The sequence below is a fragment of the Bos grunniens genome, chromosome 11 (genome assembly GCF_055505025.1).
Source record: "Bos grunniens cultivar Pamir isolate PY7600 chromosome 11, Bosgru_T2T1.0, whole genome shotgun sequence".
NCBI lineage: Eukaryota > Metazoa > Chordata > Mammalia > Artiodactyla > Bovidae > Bos > Bos grunniens.
This window is the reverse complement of record NC_141175.1, coordinates 39,542,995-39,559,619: the sequence shown is the minus strand read 5'-3', so window position 1 is coordinate 39,559,619 and position 16,625 is coordinate 39,542,995. Positions and strand designations below refer to the sequence as shown.

General features: G+C 38.2%; 1 protein-coding gene across 3 annotated transcripts; it reads left to right on the top strand.

Annotated features, from left to right (window-relative positions):
* Window positions 1–30: 30 nt before the first annotated feature.
* Window positions 31–7,930, top strand: SNRNP27 (small nuclear ribonucleoprotein U4/U6.U5 subunit 27). Of its 3 annotated transcripts, XR_015136684.1 has the most exons (7): window positions 31–89; window positions 1,236–1,356; window positions 1,997–2,109; window positions 2,837–2,916; window positions 4,619–4,687; window positions 6,504–6,568; window positions 7,532–7,930. XR_015136684.1 is itself a non-coding variant. In XM_086326218.1 (6 exons), exons 1-6 carry the CDS (start codon window positions 56–58, stop codon window positions 7,584–7,586), a joined length of 468 nt encoding a protein of 155 aa, XP_086182344.1. In that variant the 5' UTR covers window positions 31–55; the 3' UTR covers window positions 7,587–7,930. The 3 variants fall into 3 exon arrangements, 2 of the variants coding, with proteins under 2 accessions (XP_086182344.1, XP_086182345.1); XM_086326218.1 differs by lacking the exon at window positions 4,619–4,687; XM_086326219.1 differs by lacking the exons at window positions 31–89; window positions 4,619–4,687 and adding an exon at window positions 867–965.
* Window positions 7,931–16,625: the final 8,695 nt, after the last annotated feature.

The window sequence follows — 16,625 nt, the reverse complement described above, 5'->3', positions numbered from 1 at the left end:
CGGAAGTTGTTGCACAGCCGTTTCCGGGTCGACTTGTACTGGAGAAGGATTCCAAATGGGTCGCAGTCGCAGCCGCTCCCCACGGAGGGGTGAGTCCAGAAGTGGTTTTGAGGGTCTAGGGCTCGGTTGGAGACTCGTCCCCACTTTGGTTCCCAGTCTAAGGGCCGCGGAGAGGGGGGAACCTTTTCTTCTAAGGAGAAGGGAGGGGTCTACTGGGAACGAAGACCTGGGCCCTACACGCTTCAGCCCTCCGGTTTGAAGGCAGTTTTTTTTAACCCAGTTGGGGTTTGGCCAACTCTTTGTCAGCCTCCTGTAATAACTTTTGTTTTACTTGTGGCTTGGCAATTTAGAGTCAGGCCATGGTTCCCCCAATTTCTGGGTGACCTAGTGCAAGTCATCCAGCCCTCCTGCGTCCGAATTCCCGTAATTAGATATCTGGGGTAAATATTATCTTTCAAAGCTGACATGAGAATGCATGCCACACTCCGTTAACACTCAGCATGTGCTGCCGCCAGGTTCTTCAGCGCTCAGGGTTTCCTCCCCAGTTTATAGTAGGGAAATCAGTGTTTAGGAGTTTGCGTTCAGGGTGCTCACCTCATAATGACTTCTGGCCCCAGCCCCCAGAGGGGGCAGTGAGAGGGGAAGATTTCACTTAGAACCTCGATTCTGCCCCCTCGTTAGTTTTTATCACCTTCAGCTAATCAGGGTTGATCTTAAAAGTTAAATGAGCCCTCGAACCACAGAGGGCTATTGAGCACTTAACAAGTTCTCAATCCGAATTGAGAACTGCTGTTTAAGTGTCGAACACACCGGTTTTCCTTGATTAGTGCGGAAAAATAAATGCGTGTTGAAATGCTGGTGAAGTGAAGTGAAGTCACTCAGTAGTGTCAGACTCTTTGCGACCCCGTGGACGGTAGCCTACCAGGCTCCTCCCACCATGGGATTCTCCAGGCAAGAATATTGGAGTGGGTTGCCATTTCCTTCTCCAGGGGATCTTCCCAACCTAGGGATCGAACTGGGGTCTCCCGCATTGCAGGCAGAAGCTTTAACCTCTGAGCCACCAGGGAAGCCAAGTTTGGGTTAAATCTATACTGTTAAAATTAATCTCATGTGTCTTTTTTTACTTTTTAAATGTGACATCTAGAAATGGCTCGCATTATATTACTGTTGGTCGGCTCACCATCCAGTAGATGTTTGAAGTAATTTTTGACTCTGCAATTTTGTGTTTTTATTAGAGCGTAGGCGGTCCCGGTCCACATCCCGGGAAAGAGAACGCCGGCGCCGAGAAAGGTCCCGGTCCCGGGAGCGAGATCGGAGAAGAAGCCGTTCTCGGTCCCCACACAGAAGGCGTTCCAGGTAAGTGCAGCAAAGCAGAAGTTTTACCACAGCTGCGTAGTCGCTGCTCTTGACTTTTGTTGTTATCGCTTACAAAGGGACTTACAGTTTCATGAAATCAGCGGAACTTTATCCCACTTTATTCTAAACCTAACATTCCCATTGGTAAAATGGGGTTGATAACATTCCACATAATAGAGTTGCCTTGAGGAATAACTGAGAAATAATACATGAAAAGCACTTAGCAGGAGTAAGAAGTGTTTTGTATATTATAGTCTTACTTTTTTATAAACTTTTGGTGATAATAGTTTATTCAACCATATAATCAAGAGTGTGAGATCTTGGAAGAATCTTAGAAGTGGACTCTGATTCTTAATAACCATCAAATACACTTTTTGTTTTCTTTTCTCTGCCTTACAAAAAATTTTTAGCCTAGCTATACTGAGTGTAACTGATAATTAAACAATAAATAATTTTTTGTTAATAGTCAGGGCCTAGGCAGAACTTTCTTCCTCATTCTGCTTTGAGGAACAAATTCCTTTCTCTAGAATCCAGCTTTTGTTTAGCCTTTACCTTTCATGCACTCATGTATATCTCTGCTCTTCAACACAAGTCACCAGGTATGTCTCTGTTTCTAACATCTTTCCTTATTAAATATTAGGTCCCCAAGACGACATAGATCCACATCTCCTTCCCCTTCTCGACTGAAAGAAAGAAGAGATGAGGAAAAGAAAGAAACAAAAGAAACAAAAAGCAAAGAACGTCAGATAACTGGTAATATTCGATAAATAACTGTAGGAAATGTACAGCCTTGTTTAGAAATTCAATTATAAAATTAAGTATAATTTTTGAATCTTTAGCTATTTAAGTTTTTGACAGTATTCATTAAGGGCTTCCCCAGTGGCTCAACGGTAAAGAATCTGCCTGCAATGCAGGAGACAGACGTTCAGTCCTTGGATTGGGAGGATCCCTTGGAGAAGGAAATGGCAACCCACTCTGGTATTCTTGCCTGAAAAATCCCATGGACAGAGAAGCCTGGCGGGCTATAGTCCATGCTGTTGTGAAAGAATCGGACGCAACTGAACGTGTGCGCACACACACACACATACATAGTGTTCATTTGCATATGGTTTTGAGATTTTGTTTTAATTGTACCCTAATTACTAGTTATTTGGTGCTCTTGATACAGGAAGGACAGTTAAAAACATGAAAATATTCTATTTTGGAAGTATCTTCACTGTCTGATGTTGAAGGTGGTCCTTCCTAAAGATGCCAAGCATATCCTTTTAAGCAATCTCTTACAATGGAGGATAGAGATCACACTTTTTCCTTGCACCTTAAGTTATATTCTATCCAAATTGAGGGATTTTTCATTAAATTCAAGTCTTTAGCTAATTGTTTAGTATATTTTCTGCTGGTAAAGTGGAATAACTATTAATCTATTGCCAGCTCTCTTTTTTATGTATAAAATGAGTTTACAATGTATCACTTATTTTTGCAGAGGAAGACTTAGAGGGCAAAACAGAGGAAGAAATAGAAATGATGAAGTTAATGGGATTTGCCTCCTTTGACTCCACAAAAGTAAGTAAAACATGTAGCTAGTCAGGTATTCTTAATGTGAACTGATCTGCCCCATTTTTCCATATTCTTTTATTATCACTTGTAATTTCTTCCAATGATGCAAGTTTATTCTGTTAGAAGACAGTAACTGTTTGTGTGAAGGGATTTGAAAGCAAGGGAAGGAAGTTGTGGGCTGCCATTGGAATTCAGGAAGTATTTGCTTGGGATATTTGAATTAGATCTTAAAGGGCCAGTAGAGGTGATCAGACAAAGAAGAGGAGGAAGATCATTTGAAGTAGAGGGAAAAGCTCACAGAGATGCCCTGTCGGCGTGAAGCGGCATAGAGTATTGGAGGAGGTGCAAATTCAGTAACTAGAGAAAGGATGTTGATGGGCTGGTGACTATAGATGGGGCTAGAAATAGAGGTGGGAGGCAAATCACAGAAGGCTGATATCCTTAGCCATACTGAGGAATTTAAGTTGATTATTTTGGTGATGAGAGGAAGCAATGGTTTTTAAGCGAGAGAGCAACAGATTATATGTATGTTTAGAAAGATGACCTGGGGCCTCATGGAGGGCAAACAAAAGACTAGGAGAACTGCCTAGTCATGTAGTGAAAGATGATGAAGGCCTGACCTGAGGAGAGAGAACTGAGAACAATTCAGAAACAAGAGTTAGTGGTGGTGGGAATGGAGGTGAGTAGTCAGTGATGACTCTTGAGGTGTCAGGCTGATAGAGTTAACCAAAAAAAGGATTGTAGGAAAGGGAAGTGCTATGAAACAGAATGAAATGCAGCTGCCAGATAAAGATGGCATTGCATCAGATCAGATCAGTCGCTCAGTTGTGTCCGACTCTTCGCGACCCCATGAATCGCAGCACACCAGGCCTCCCTGTCCAACACCAACTCCCGGAGTTCACTGAGACTCACGTCCATCGAGTCAGTGATGCCATCCAGCCATCTCATCTTCTGTCGTCCCCTTCTCCTCCTGCCCCCAATCCCTCCCAGCATCAGAGTCTTTTCCAGTGAGTCAACTCTTCGCATGAGGTGGCCAAAGTACTGGAGTTTCAGCTTTAGCATCATTCCTTCCAAAGAAATCCCAGGGCTGATCTCCTTCAGAATGGACTGGTTGGATCTCCTTGCAGTCCAAGGGACTCTCAAGAGTCTTCTCCAACACCACAGTTCAAAAGCATCAATTCTTCGGCACTCAGCCTTCTTCACAGTCCAACTCTCACATCCATACATGACCACAGGAAAAAAAGCCTTGACTAGACGGAGCATACATATCTCATAACTCAAGAAGAGGGATTGACAGGAATTTGAATGCTCTCTAGCCCTGACCATCGTATTGAAAAGAATAAGGAGGTGGTGAGGCAAAAGAGGGAGAGGTTGTGGAGAGGGAAATGGGAGAAAGATAAGGAGATAGGGTAGAGAGAAATAGAGCAAAGGGGAGATGGAGGGAGAGAGGAAATTGAATGAAGAGAGAAGGGAGGATAGAGAGAGGAAGCCATTAAGAATAGACAGGGAGAGTGTGTATGGAGAGAAAATATATTGTTAAAACTTTATAGAATTTTAAGTCCTTTTCATTTTGCAAATAGAAGTTGCAATCTCTGAGGGGAGGTGTCAAAAATAATCCACTTCCCCTAATCTTGTGTTCCATTATGTCATGAATAGAGTGGGGTAATCACAGATGCTCTAAGAGCTTCTAACTGATGTCATTCTGTAGGATTCCTGTGTATTTTTTAAATGACAGTGTGTGGCCTAAGAGGAGTACCAGAGGCATGACTATTTTGAGGTGAGAAAATTAAGAATGAGCTATTTGATTCTCACAAATGGTTATGTGAACCCCATTTTAAAATTTAATGCGATTTCTGTACCAGGTTTTTTTCTTGAATATACCAGTTCCTTATTTGCTATTCCAATGAGCGTTTGTAAGTAAACTGGTTTATTAATACATATATTGGATGAATAAACATATTTTCAAAATGAGACAACTAAATTTCACTGTTTTTAGAAGAATAGTGAAGGACCTTATTAGAATTCTTTTTTTTTTTTTGGTTTTACTATTGCCTGACGTTATGTTTGGAATTCCTGAGTATCAGATGTAAAGATGGAGCCACTACTTTTAAATGTAGTCTGTGCTGAAGATGTTTGTTTATAAAGGAAAAATTATGTGAGAATTTATAGATTCCATAAAAATTATGGAGTACCACAAGAACAAATGATGTCAGTTGTTTTTTTAATGACATCAACAAGGATGTTATTTCATATGCACTTGGCTTCAGGACTCTCAATTATAGTTCCTCAGCTCATTTGTATTTTTCAGTAATGTGTATCTTATGATATTTCATCACTAGTCTATGGTGGAACCTCTTCAAATGCCAAATTAGTCACTTATTTTCCCTTCTATTTTAACATTCTAAAAAATTTCAAAGTTGGTTTTGTTTATGGACAAATTTTCTATTCCAACATGTAAATAAGAAGAGAGCTAAAAATACACAACTCTACAAATAGTTTTCAAAAATCAGTTAGCCTTTAGTAACTGAACTTAGTAAAAAAAGATTAATGGACTTTCCTGGTGGTTCAGTGGTAAAGAATCAACCTGCTAAATGCAGGAGACTTGAGTTTGATCTCTGGGTGGGGAAGATCCCCTGGAGAAGGAAATGGCAACCCACTCCAGTATCCTTGCCTGGGAAATCCCATGGACAGAGGAACCTGGCAGGCTATAGTCCATGGGGTTGCAAAGGGTCGGATGTGACTTAGTGACTAAACAACAACAGTGTGATGTTACACATGGTGATTGTGTAGATGTTATCATCATGATTAGACATCTTGATAAATGGAGGGTAGAAAATGGAGGGAATTGTGAGGAAAGCACAGTTAACGTTCTGTGGAAATTAGAGAAGAGAGCTCTTCCTAGCAGCTGGGTCATTTAACTTGGCCTCGAAGAATGCACAAAAACCAGACGGTTGAAGGTTGAATGGGAGTTGAGAAGGCAGTTTAGGCATGAGGAACAGAAAGTGGTGAGTTCATTTTGCTGAATCAAAAGACCCATAAAGAAATTAATGAAAAAGAAAGTCTGAGGTACAAGTGATACAACATTAGTATCTGTTATCCTGATTCTTGATTTAAAAATCAAAATTTCAAAGCCTATGAAAGAAATGGGATTAGATATGAATGGTGACTGATTTGAGAATCCCATCAGTTCAGGTCATAAGTTAAATTTTTGTGGATATGAATTTTTCTAGAGGAGATATCCATAACTTGTATCTGGTTTTGAAGAATTCTCTGACCAGAAAAGGTGAGGCTCTGCTACCCACTTTCCCTGCATGCCTTGCACATAGTACATATGAGCATTTGTTGGTTTGAATATTGGTATTTCTTTATATGTGACTATAAAAATGTGAACAAGATTATAACACTTGAGAGTTCCTGCGATATCATCAGGATCTGAAAATTCAGTCATTGGACTATGTCATGCTTAAATGAATCTTGCCATTAAAGAGGTCTGTGGAATCCAGCTCTTTGATCAAGGCATTTAATATATTCTTTCTCTTGTGTGTTGTTTGTTTGTGTGTGTGTTTTGGTTTTTGTTTTTTGCTTCTCTCCAGGGTAAAAAGGTGGATGGCTCTGTAAATGCCTATGCCATAAATGTATCTCAGAAGAGAAAGTATAGGTATGCATAGCTGCCATTATTACGTTTGAACTAATATAAATTATATGCTTGAGAAAGAATTTGTTATGGGATAATCATGTTTGTAGGAAATGTAGCAGTTTTCCATACAATCCCTTACTTTAGTTAGGTTTCCATATTGTTCCTTGATTTACTCTTCCTTGTTTATATTCTTGTATGTTAAAATAATTTTAAATTTACCTGTGAACCAGAAACTATTACAGAGAAAGGGTAGTTGGCATAAAATTTTAGGTTATAAGTAGTTCTTTCTTCAAAATAGCATAATCTCAAGTCTTTAGACTTTAATTTCATTATAATTATAGGTTTTAAAATAGATTCCTTCTCAATTATTTATCTAAATTGATTATGTAAGGATTTCAACTATAAATACCTATCTGTTAAGTATAGGCATATTTTATTAATACCACAAAACAAACCAATCCATACTTGAAATCTCACTGCATGAACAGAAAAGTCAAGACATCTGCAAACATTCTTTTTCTCTACATTTTATCACTTCAGTTAATTTAGACTAATACTTCAGTTAATTTAGAAATATGAATAGTGTGATTTGAGACGGCTGTGAGTTAAAATACTAGAATCAACAGTCCATTATAAAATTACCTTCAAATAAGGTCTTATGGGGAGAACTAGTACAGTGTGTCATCAGATTTGTTTGATAGGTACCTATTTGAAACTCTTCTCTGTTTTCCTTAAACTTAGTAGCTGTTTGGTGTTACTTAAATATGGATTTTCAATTGGTTTTTTTTTAAGTCTGTAGAATCTTCCCAAATAATACTGAAAGTATATTTCCATGCTTTTGTTTAGATTTTGACTTTGAATACTTCTTGCCCTAGACGTTGCCATTTTAGAAATAGTTTATAGGTTTAACTTCTGAAGCATATGATTATTTCTTTTATAAGACAAACCCACAATTTTTTTAATAAATAAATTTTCTCATCATAGGCAGTACATGAATCGAAAAGGTGGATTCAACAGACCTTTGGATTTCATTGCATGAGCTGAAATGTTGAAGAATGATGTTTTTTCCCTCATCTTGATCAGAACAATGGATTTTTGTATTTAATATGCATCAAAAACAGGATCAGAGTCCTTCCTCCTTGTAAAGTAAGAAAATTTTATTTATGATGTGTGTAGTTCACTTACCTAGCCTCAAAAAAAAAAGAAGTTAAATATTACATTTTTTTCCTTTAGGAAATATCGTTTGGGGCAGTCATCAACCCCATTTTTTTGTCCTTATTCCTATGGAAACTATATGTTTTTTTCTTGGATGCTCTTTATGACTTTTTAAAATACATAAAAGTAATTTGGAAGTAAGTTTCTCAAATAAAGCAATAATTTCTACCCTTTTGTATTTGATATTTTTATAACTAGAAAAAAATAATCTCCCTACACATTTTCTTTTTTTATACATAGATATAGATATCATGATTCTTCATAGTTTTAAAAATTAGAATATTGAAAAAATATAACTGGATTTTTTGTGTCTTCTATGTTTTTTGCCCCTGTCCCAATACCGTATTTCCCCAGTTAAAAAGCAATACATGCTTATTCAGTTCAGTTCAGTCGTTCAGTCGTGTCTGACTCTTTGCAACCCCATGAACCTCAGCACGCCAGGCCTCCCTGTCCATCACCAACTCCCGGAGTTTACCCAAACTCATGTCCATTGAGTCAGTGATGCCATCCAACCATCTCATCCTCTGTCGTCCCCTTCTCCTCCTGCCCTCAATCTTTCCCAGCATCAAGGTCTTTGTAAATGAGTTAGCTTTTCGCATCAGGTGGCCAAAGTATTGGAGTTCCAGCTTCAGCATCAGTCCTTCCAATGAACACCCAGGACTGATCTCCTTTAGAATGGACTGGTTGGATCTCCTTGCAGTCCAAGGAACTCTCAAGAGTCTTCTCCAACACCACAGTTCAAAAGCATCAATTCTTCGGTGCTCAGCTTTCTTTATAGTCCAACTCTCACATCCCTACATGACCACTGGAAAAACCATAGCCTTGACTAGATGGACCTTTGTTGACAAAGTAGTGTCTCTGCTTTTTAATATGCTGTCTAGGTTGGTCATAACTTTCCTTCCAAGGAGTAAGCATCTTTTAATTTCATGGCTTCAGTCACCATCTGCAGTGATTTTGGAGCCCCAAAAAATGAAGTCGCCACTGTTTCCACTATTGCCCCATCTATCTGCCACGAAGTGATGGAAATGGATGCCGTGATCTTCGTTTTCTGAATGTTGAGCTTTAAGCCAATTTTTTCACTCTCTTCTTTCACTTTCATCAAGAGGCTCTTTAGTTCTTCTTCACTTTCTGCCATAAGAGTGGTGTCATCTGCATATCTGAGGTTATTTATTGATATTTCTCCCGGCAATCTTGATTCCAGCTTGTGCTTCTTCCAGCCCAGCGTTTCTCATGATGTACTCTGCATATAAATTAAATAAGCAGGGTGACAATATACAGCCTTGATGTACTCCTTTTCCTATTCGGAACCAGTCTGTTGTTCCATGTCCAGTTCTAACTATTGCTTCCTGAGCTGCATATAGGTTTCTCAAGAGGCAGGTCAGGTGGTCTGGTATTCCCATCTAAATAAAAAAACAACCTTGGGAGAAATCAGAAGGTAGGAAAAAAAAACAAAAATCACCTATAATCTACCCCCAGAATGTTAACATTTTGGTTTTGTATTTCCAGGCTCCTATGGGTGTATATTTCTTGCCCCTAGCCAAAGAGATCAGATGCTGCTTTCTTTGCTAATTGTTTTTCTCCCCTGTACTGTGAACATCTGTTAAATGCTCTTATAAATTCTTTGGAAACTTAGGTTTTAGTAGCTACTTGGTTATACTGTAATTTATTAACTAATCTTTTATTGGTAAACATTGGCTTCCCTTCCAAGATTTGCTGTTATAATCAAAGCTATGAGTAGATTATTTAGGGGTAAAGGAAAACAAAACACAACACCCACGAAGTAGTATCCTTTTTGCATGTATTCTTTTGTACTTGTTGCCTTATTTGCTCATGTTTAGGTCTTGGAGGCAGCATTGCTGGGTGAGAGAAAGGTGCATGCTTTACCCTTTGTGTCCCTGCTTAAGGCTTTTGATATATGTATGGTTAGAAGGCTAAAACCCAAGCATCACCAGTAAAGTATGAGCATTCCTGTTTTATATACGTGTACCAGTATTAAGTGTTGTTTTTTAAGTTTTTTGTTGTTTTTTAAGTTTCCAGTCTAAAGGTTAAAATAATGGCGTTTGGTTTTGTTTAGTTTCTAAGGAAGATGTATGTTTTAAGAATGTGTATATTTCTTTTGTGAAATACGTATTTCAAACCTTGGCTCCATTTGTCTTTTGGCAAGCTTTTCTTTGTCTTATTTGAAGGAATCTCTTTTTCTAATGACCATTACCTGTTCTGTTTCCTATCTCGGTGATGTTTGAGGCTTTGTGGCTAGATTTTTAATTTGGGGGTTTTTTTTTGAGTAACTAATATAAACACATGGGAACACAATTTGATGAGCTAACTGTATCCTTTTGGAGATATTCCATGTATACATAAGCATATAATTTACATGTATATGTGTTTTTTACTCAAGTTTAAGCAAACTTTACACTCTATTTTGTACCTATTGTTTTTTCACTTACTGCTACATCTTAAGATTGTTTCTTACCAGTGTGTGTAATATTCAGTTCAGTTCAATCACTCAGTTGTATCCGACTCTTTGCGACCCCCTGGACTGCAGTTAGCCAGGCTTCCCTATCCATCCCCAACTCCTTTTCAAATGATTTTATTTATTTTATTTTTGGCTGGGCTGGGTCTTTGGTGCTCTGCGGGCTTTTCTCTAGTTGCAGAGAGTGGGGCTACTCTGTAGTTGTGGTGGGTGGGCTTCTCACTGCAGTGGCTTCTCTTTGGAGCACAGGCTTCAGTAGTTGTGCCTCTGGGGCTCCAGAGCACAGGCTCAATAGTTGTGGTGCACAGGCTTATCTGCTCCATGGCACATGGCATCTTCCCGGATCAGGGATCAAACCTCTGTCTCTCTCATTGGCAGGTGGAGTCTCTTCCACTGAACCATCAGGGAAACCTTATTGCCTCTTTTTTTAAGGGCAGCAATTATAGTTCATTAAATGTGCTACGTCAGCTGTACAACCTGTAGTACCCACTGCACAAGTGTCACTACCCCAAGCAGTTGGGTTATTCGGCTTAGACTTTTTGCCAAATGAGTTGAGTAGATTCCCATACCCTGACCCTCCGAAATACAGCCTATCTGTAAAGTATCTGCGATAAGGACTGTTTCTGACCACACTTGTGCACATCTAAAGGAAAGCTCACCCACTTGTCTTATTGGGAAGCTAAAATTTCTAGGATGAAATAATATGCCCCAAATCAAACAATGGGTATTTGGATTGTCATTTTAGTGTGGTGTTCAGTATGATTGTCATTTTAGTATGCTGACTTGAGATCCTCAAGGCAGCATACTTTGTAAAGAAATAATCTGAGAATACCTAGTAGATCAATAGGTTCACTCTCTGTGAGCTAACTCCAAAGAAATGGAAGAGGAAGAAATCTTTAAAGATCTAGAGATGAGATCAAGTCTTGCTTTGAAGAAACTTTTATCCATCAGATCATCTGATTCTGTAAGAATAACAAAGATGGAGCATTCTTGTCTTCTTCTAACAGGCTGCTTCTCTCAGAAGACATAAATTGTGCCAAATCTTCTAAGTATCCAAATGTCAGAGTGCTCCAGGGCTCAACCCCTAGACTCTCCTGTCTGCCTCTGGTGAGTCATCCCTTCACAAAGCGTCAAATGTCTTCTGCTGTGGCTCTCCATTGTATACTTCTAGCCTGACTGTTTTACGGAGTTCCAGTCTTGTAGATGCACTTGGATTAGTAGGCACCTCAAATTTAAGATGAATTGACTTCTGATTTCCCTGCGCAGTCATCTTCTCTCAGGCTTCCCCATCTCATTGAGTGGCCTCTCCATTTACACCTTTGCACAGAGTGAAACTCCTTAGGCTCGTTCTTCGCTCCTCTCTCCTGTGTGGCACATTTGATTCATTAGAAATCCCTTCAGCTCTAACATTCGAGTATATTTTGAATCCAACCACTTTTTTCTCCCATATTTATTGGGATATAATTGACAAATACAAGTTTAAGATATTTAAAGTGTATATTGTGGTGATTAGATGTACTTCAAATCTGACCATTTTTCACCCACCTGTACTAACAGAAGCCATCTCTAATAGATTTCCTTCCTTCCCTTCTGCCTCAGTTTATTCCCCACCTAGCAGCAGAGTGAACCTTATAAATGTACCTCTGGTCGTTGCTTCTGGCTCTGATGGCTTTCTATCATTTAGAGTGAAGACCAGTCCTTACTGTGGGTGTACACATCTGTACAGTTTGGACCATGGCTTCCTGCAGCCTCACCCCTTGCTACTGCATGCAGCCACACTACTTGCCTCTTTGCTGTTACTTACAAATAGGTATGCATCTACCTTAAGAGTCTTCCTACTTGCCTTTCCTCCTGGAATGTCCCTCCTCTCCCTCCTCCCACCTCTCAGATTTACATGGTTAGCTTCTTTATATTGTTCAGGTCACTGCTCAAAATAAGGTCATTCCTGACTACCTTATCCAAAACAGCAGCCTCCCCTTCCCTCTCTATCCTTTTACCCTGTTTTACTCTTTTTTATTTAGCTTTTTTAAATTGAAATAAAATTCAACCTATTAAAGTATATCATTTCAGAGACTTCCCTGGTAGTCCAGTGATGAAGACCCTGCACTAACTTGCAGGAACTAAGATCCCATAAGCCCTTTGTGGCATGGCCAGAAATAAATAAAGTATACCACGTTAGTGGTTTTAGTATATTGACAGTTATGTATTTATCGCCAGTAATACTAAAATACTTTCATCATCCCAAAAAGGAACTCCATGCTCATTAACAGCTGTTGCTCATCCCTCCCCTTCCACCTTACCCTCCAACCCAGAAACCGCTAAATTTACTTTGTGTCTTTAAAGGTGTATCTATTCTGGACATTTTCATGTAAATGGACATTTCAAACGGATGGAATCACACAGTATGTGACCTTTTGTGTCTAGCTGCTTTTGCACAGCACAGTGTTTTTAAGATTCATTCATCTTGTATCATAAATAGTACTTCAAGGGCTTCCCAGGTGGCTCAGTGGTAAAGAACTCACCTGCCAATGCAGAAGACAGACTTGGGTTCACTCCCTGGGTTGGGATGATCTCCTGGAGGGGGAAATGGCAACCCAGACCAGGATTCTTGCTTGAAGAATCCTATGGACAGAGGAGCCTGACAGGCTACAGTCCATAGGGTTGCACAGAGCCAGACATGACTGAAGGGACTTGGCACACACACGTCCCTTTTTTATAGTTTATAATATTCTGTTCTGTGAATGTGTGTGCATGCGTGTGTGCATGCTCAGTCGTGTCCGACTCTTTGTAACCCTATGGATGTAGCCAACCAGGCTTCTTGTCAGTGGAATTTCCCAGACAAGACTACTGGAGTGGGTAGCCATTTCCTTCTCCAGGGGATCATCCCGACCCAGGGATCAAACCTGATTTTGTCTCCAGCATTGGCAGGTGGGTTCTTTACCACTGTGCCACCTGAGAAGCCCCCACCTGTCACACTGTAATTTGTAATTCATCAGTTGATGGGAATTGGGGTTGTTCCACTTTTTTGGCTATTATGAATAATGCTACTATGAACATTTGTATCCAAGTTTTGTATGAACATACGTTTTCACTTCTCGTGGGTATGTAACTAGGAGTACTATTACTGGGTTGTATAGTTAAACTCCATGTTTAACTTTTTGAAGCACTGTCTGTTTTCCAAAGCAACCGCCCTATTTTATATTCCCACTAGCAATTTGTGAGGGTTCCAGTTTTTCCACATGCTCTGCAGAGTTTCCTTCTCCTTACAGTTTATCATTCCCTGACACTCTGTTACTATGCCTTTGAACTTTGAGAAGCAGGGCTTCTGTCTTGTTTGCTGCGGTAGCCCCAGCACCACAAGTGCCTGGCACCCAGTAAAGCATTCAGCGAATACCTGTACATAAATGTAGTTTAGTAACATTTTTTCACTTAACAACTTCTCTTAGTGTTGTTGTTTTTTTTAATTTGTATTGTAGTATAGTTGATTTACAATGTTGTGTTAGTTTCTGCTGTTCAGCAAAGTGAATCAATTATACATATAGCCATTCTTCTTAAGATTCTTTTCCCATATAGGTCATTATGGAGTACTGAGTAGAGTCCCTTGTGCTATACAGTAGGTTCTTACCTATTTTATATATAGTAGTATAAATATGTCAGTACCAGTCCTGCAATTTATCCCTCCCTCCTTTTCCTCTTGGTAACCATAAGTTTGTTTTCTACATCTGTGACTCTATTTTTATTTTTTAAATAGGTTCATTTGTACCATTTATTTTTAGATTCCACATATAAGTGATATGTGATATTTGTCTTTCTCTTTGTGACTTAAACTTCATTCCACTTCCCTACGTTTTTAAGTTAACTTTTAGTTATCCAACTCTTAAATGAACACATTTTTCCTATAAAAATTTTAAAACATAACTGCTTAATCCCTTTTGAACAGTCCTGATTCACTGTGAATCCTTTGTAGTGTTTCCTACCAGACATGTGTGTGTGTGTGTGTGTGTGTGTGTGTGTGTGTGTAGCAGACTTAGTGTTGGAAATGAGGAAAAAAGCCCAGTTTGAGGTGTTTGGTTGGTTGGTTTGTTTTTTGCACAGATAATATGCTGCAGGGGTCATCTTACAACTCAGCTATTTACTCAGCACTGCCTTGGAGATGTTTCCATGCCTATATATATATATATACACTCGTCTTTTTTTTTTTAAACTTCTACATAGCGTTCTGTGTAATGTATGTACCCCTGTTTAGCCATTGCTCTGTTTTTAAAAGTAGCAAATATTTGTGGAGTAATTAACTTTTGCAGAGCAGTGTTTTTAAAGGTTTTTAAGTTTTAATTTTGTGATATTGGATATCATGATGTTAGAGTGTCCCAAGTAGCCACAAAGAAAGATTAATACTAAGTCAGTAAATCACAGTCCTGATTTTTACATTTCGAAGAATAAAATAAGTTCCTCAGAAACTCAGAAAACAAAATTCATTTTAATGTCATTATAGTGTTTTTTAATTCAGCATTCATCAGTTCTGGAACTTTTTAGACAGTTAAAGGATTAGAATACCAACAGTTGTGTTCTTTGTACTCTGAGGAACTCAACTGAAATGCACCTCTGTCAGAAGTTCCATTGCATTTAATAAACCTGCCATTCAGCACTGGTATTTACTACTATCCTCTGCCCACCTAGAGTATAAACGCCTCAGAGGAAGGAAACCAGGGCTTTTTTAAAAAAAATAAAGATTATTTGACAAATACAATCTTTTGTGCTTCCCATTTTCACTATATTTTTAGTTTCCAATTCTATCAGTTTAGCTTGATACCTGCTCAAGGATATATATAAACTGTTGTCAGCCTATGTTTATTCTATTTCATATGGCTTTTTACTTAAAATTCTGGTCATAAAATTTAGGTTCAAACATTCTGGAATTTCAGGTTCTTATTTTGAGGGTTTTGCCTATCCGTTAGTGCTTGTGTAATGCCTTTGAAGTGCTAGATGCTGGGGGTAACCACTTCTTCATTTTAGGATTTCAGTTCTTCAAAATCTATACTTTCAGATTATCTAACTGGTCATTCATTGTAATATATTTGTATAAAATAATTGCTAGAAAAACAAGAAAAAACCCTTTGTTTTGTACTTACTGCTTGATATCCAGTAGGTGGCATCAGACACCCTTTGGAGTTCTTCATGATACTAATTCCTAGTTGGTATTACTGGTTTACTGATCATTTCTTCCAGTGCTGCCAGGGAACAGAAAGAGGTCTATTCCTTAGTCTTAATTCTCTGATTTTATATATTATATAATTTATTTTTGTTTGGAATTTAAGCTAAACCTATTGGTGTTTAAATGGTTCCTTTGCTATATCTGACTCAGATTTCAACCATTTTTCCTTTTTTAATTTTATAAGTGTGATTTTCAATCAGGCTAATTCCAGGGGAAGGATCATGATTTTGAAATAAGACTGGCTTTTTAAAAAAAAGAGTTGAGGATAAGAGAAAGAATAAAGAGATGCTAAATGTTCATAATAAAATCAAAGAGAAAATATAGAAGTACACAGAATCCAAAATTAAGAATGAAATCAGTGTTTTTACTGTCAGTAAAAACTGTATTCATTACTGTTTTCAGGTTTGTTTTACAAATAACCTGCAGTTAAAAATTATATCTTTATAATTTTTATAAACTTATATCCCCAATTCTAGCTTTTTGTGCTTTTTTGAAAACTTTTATCTTCAGTGTATTAATTGCTGTAAAGAAGCAGCTTTTAGATCCAATTAACCATTAAAACCAGAAAATATGTGTTCTGTATGTAAGGACTGGGTTACTCTATTTATTCTTATTCTTTTGAGTTTAATGGATTTGTCAACCATTAGAAAAGACATATTTAAAACTTACCATCATAATTACATGTTTTTCTTTCTTTTCCCCGTGTTTGAGTGTCACTGTTTGTGACTCATGGAGATCCGGTTCTTAATTCCTATTTTTTGGAAAAACTACCACCTATAGTATGGGCTTTGGGTGAAACAGATCTAGGTTCAGTTTCCATTTCTGGCTGAAAGAATGTCTAAGAAAGTCATTTAGCTTCTCTGGGCATCAGTTTCCTTATATACAAAATGTAGATAATTAACCTATCTAGTGGGGTTCTACTGAGGATTAGCAATAATGTAGGTAAATTACCTGACAAGCTATTGTTTTCACATATTGGCAACAATAAACTGTTTAAAAGCTTTGTTAAATATGTTCATGCTTTACTCATTTCTATATTCAAGAGTCTCAATTTACCAAGAGTTTTATTTCATCTTTTTTAATGGAGCTGTCAGTGTATTATAACTTGGGTCTCGAGATAGCTTAAGGAACAATTCTTAAAAATCTTAGTTCTGTTCTACGTACATTTATATTTGTAC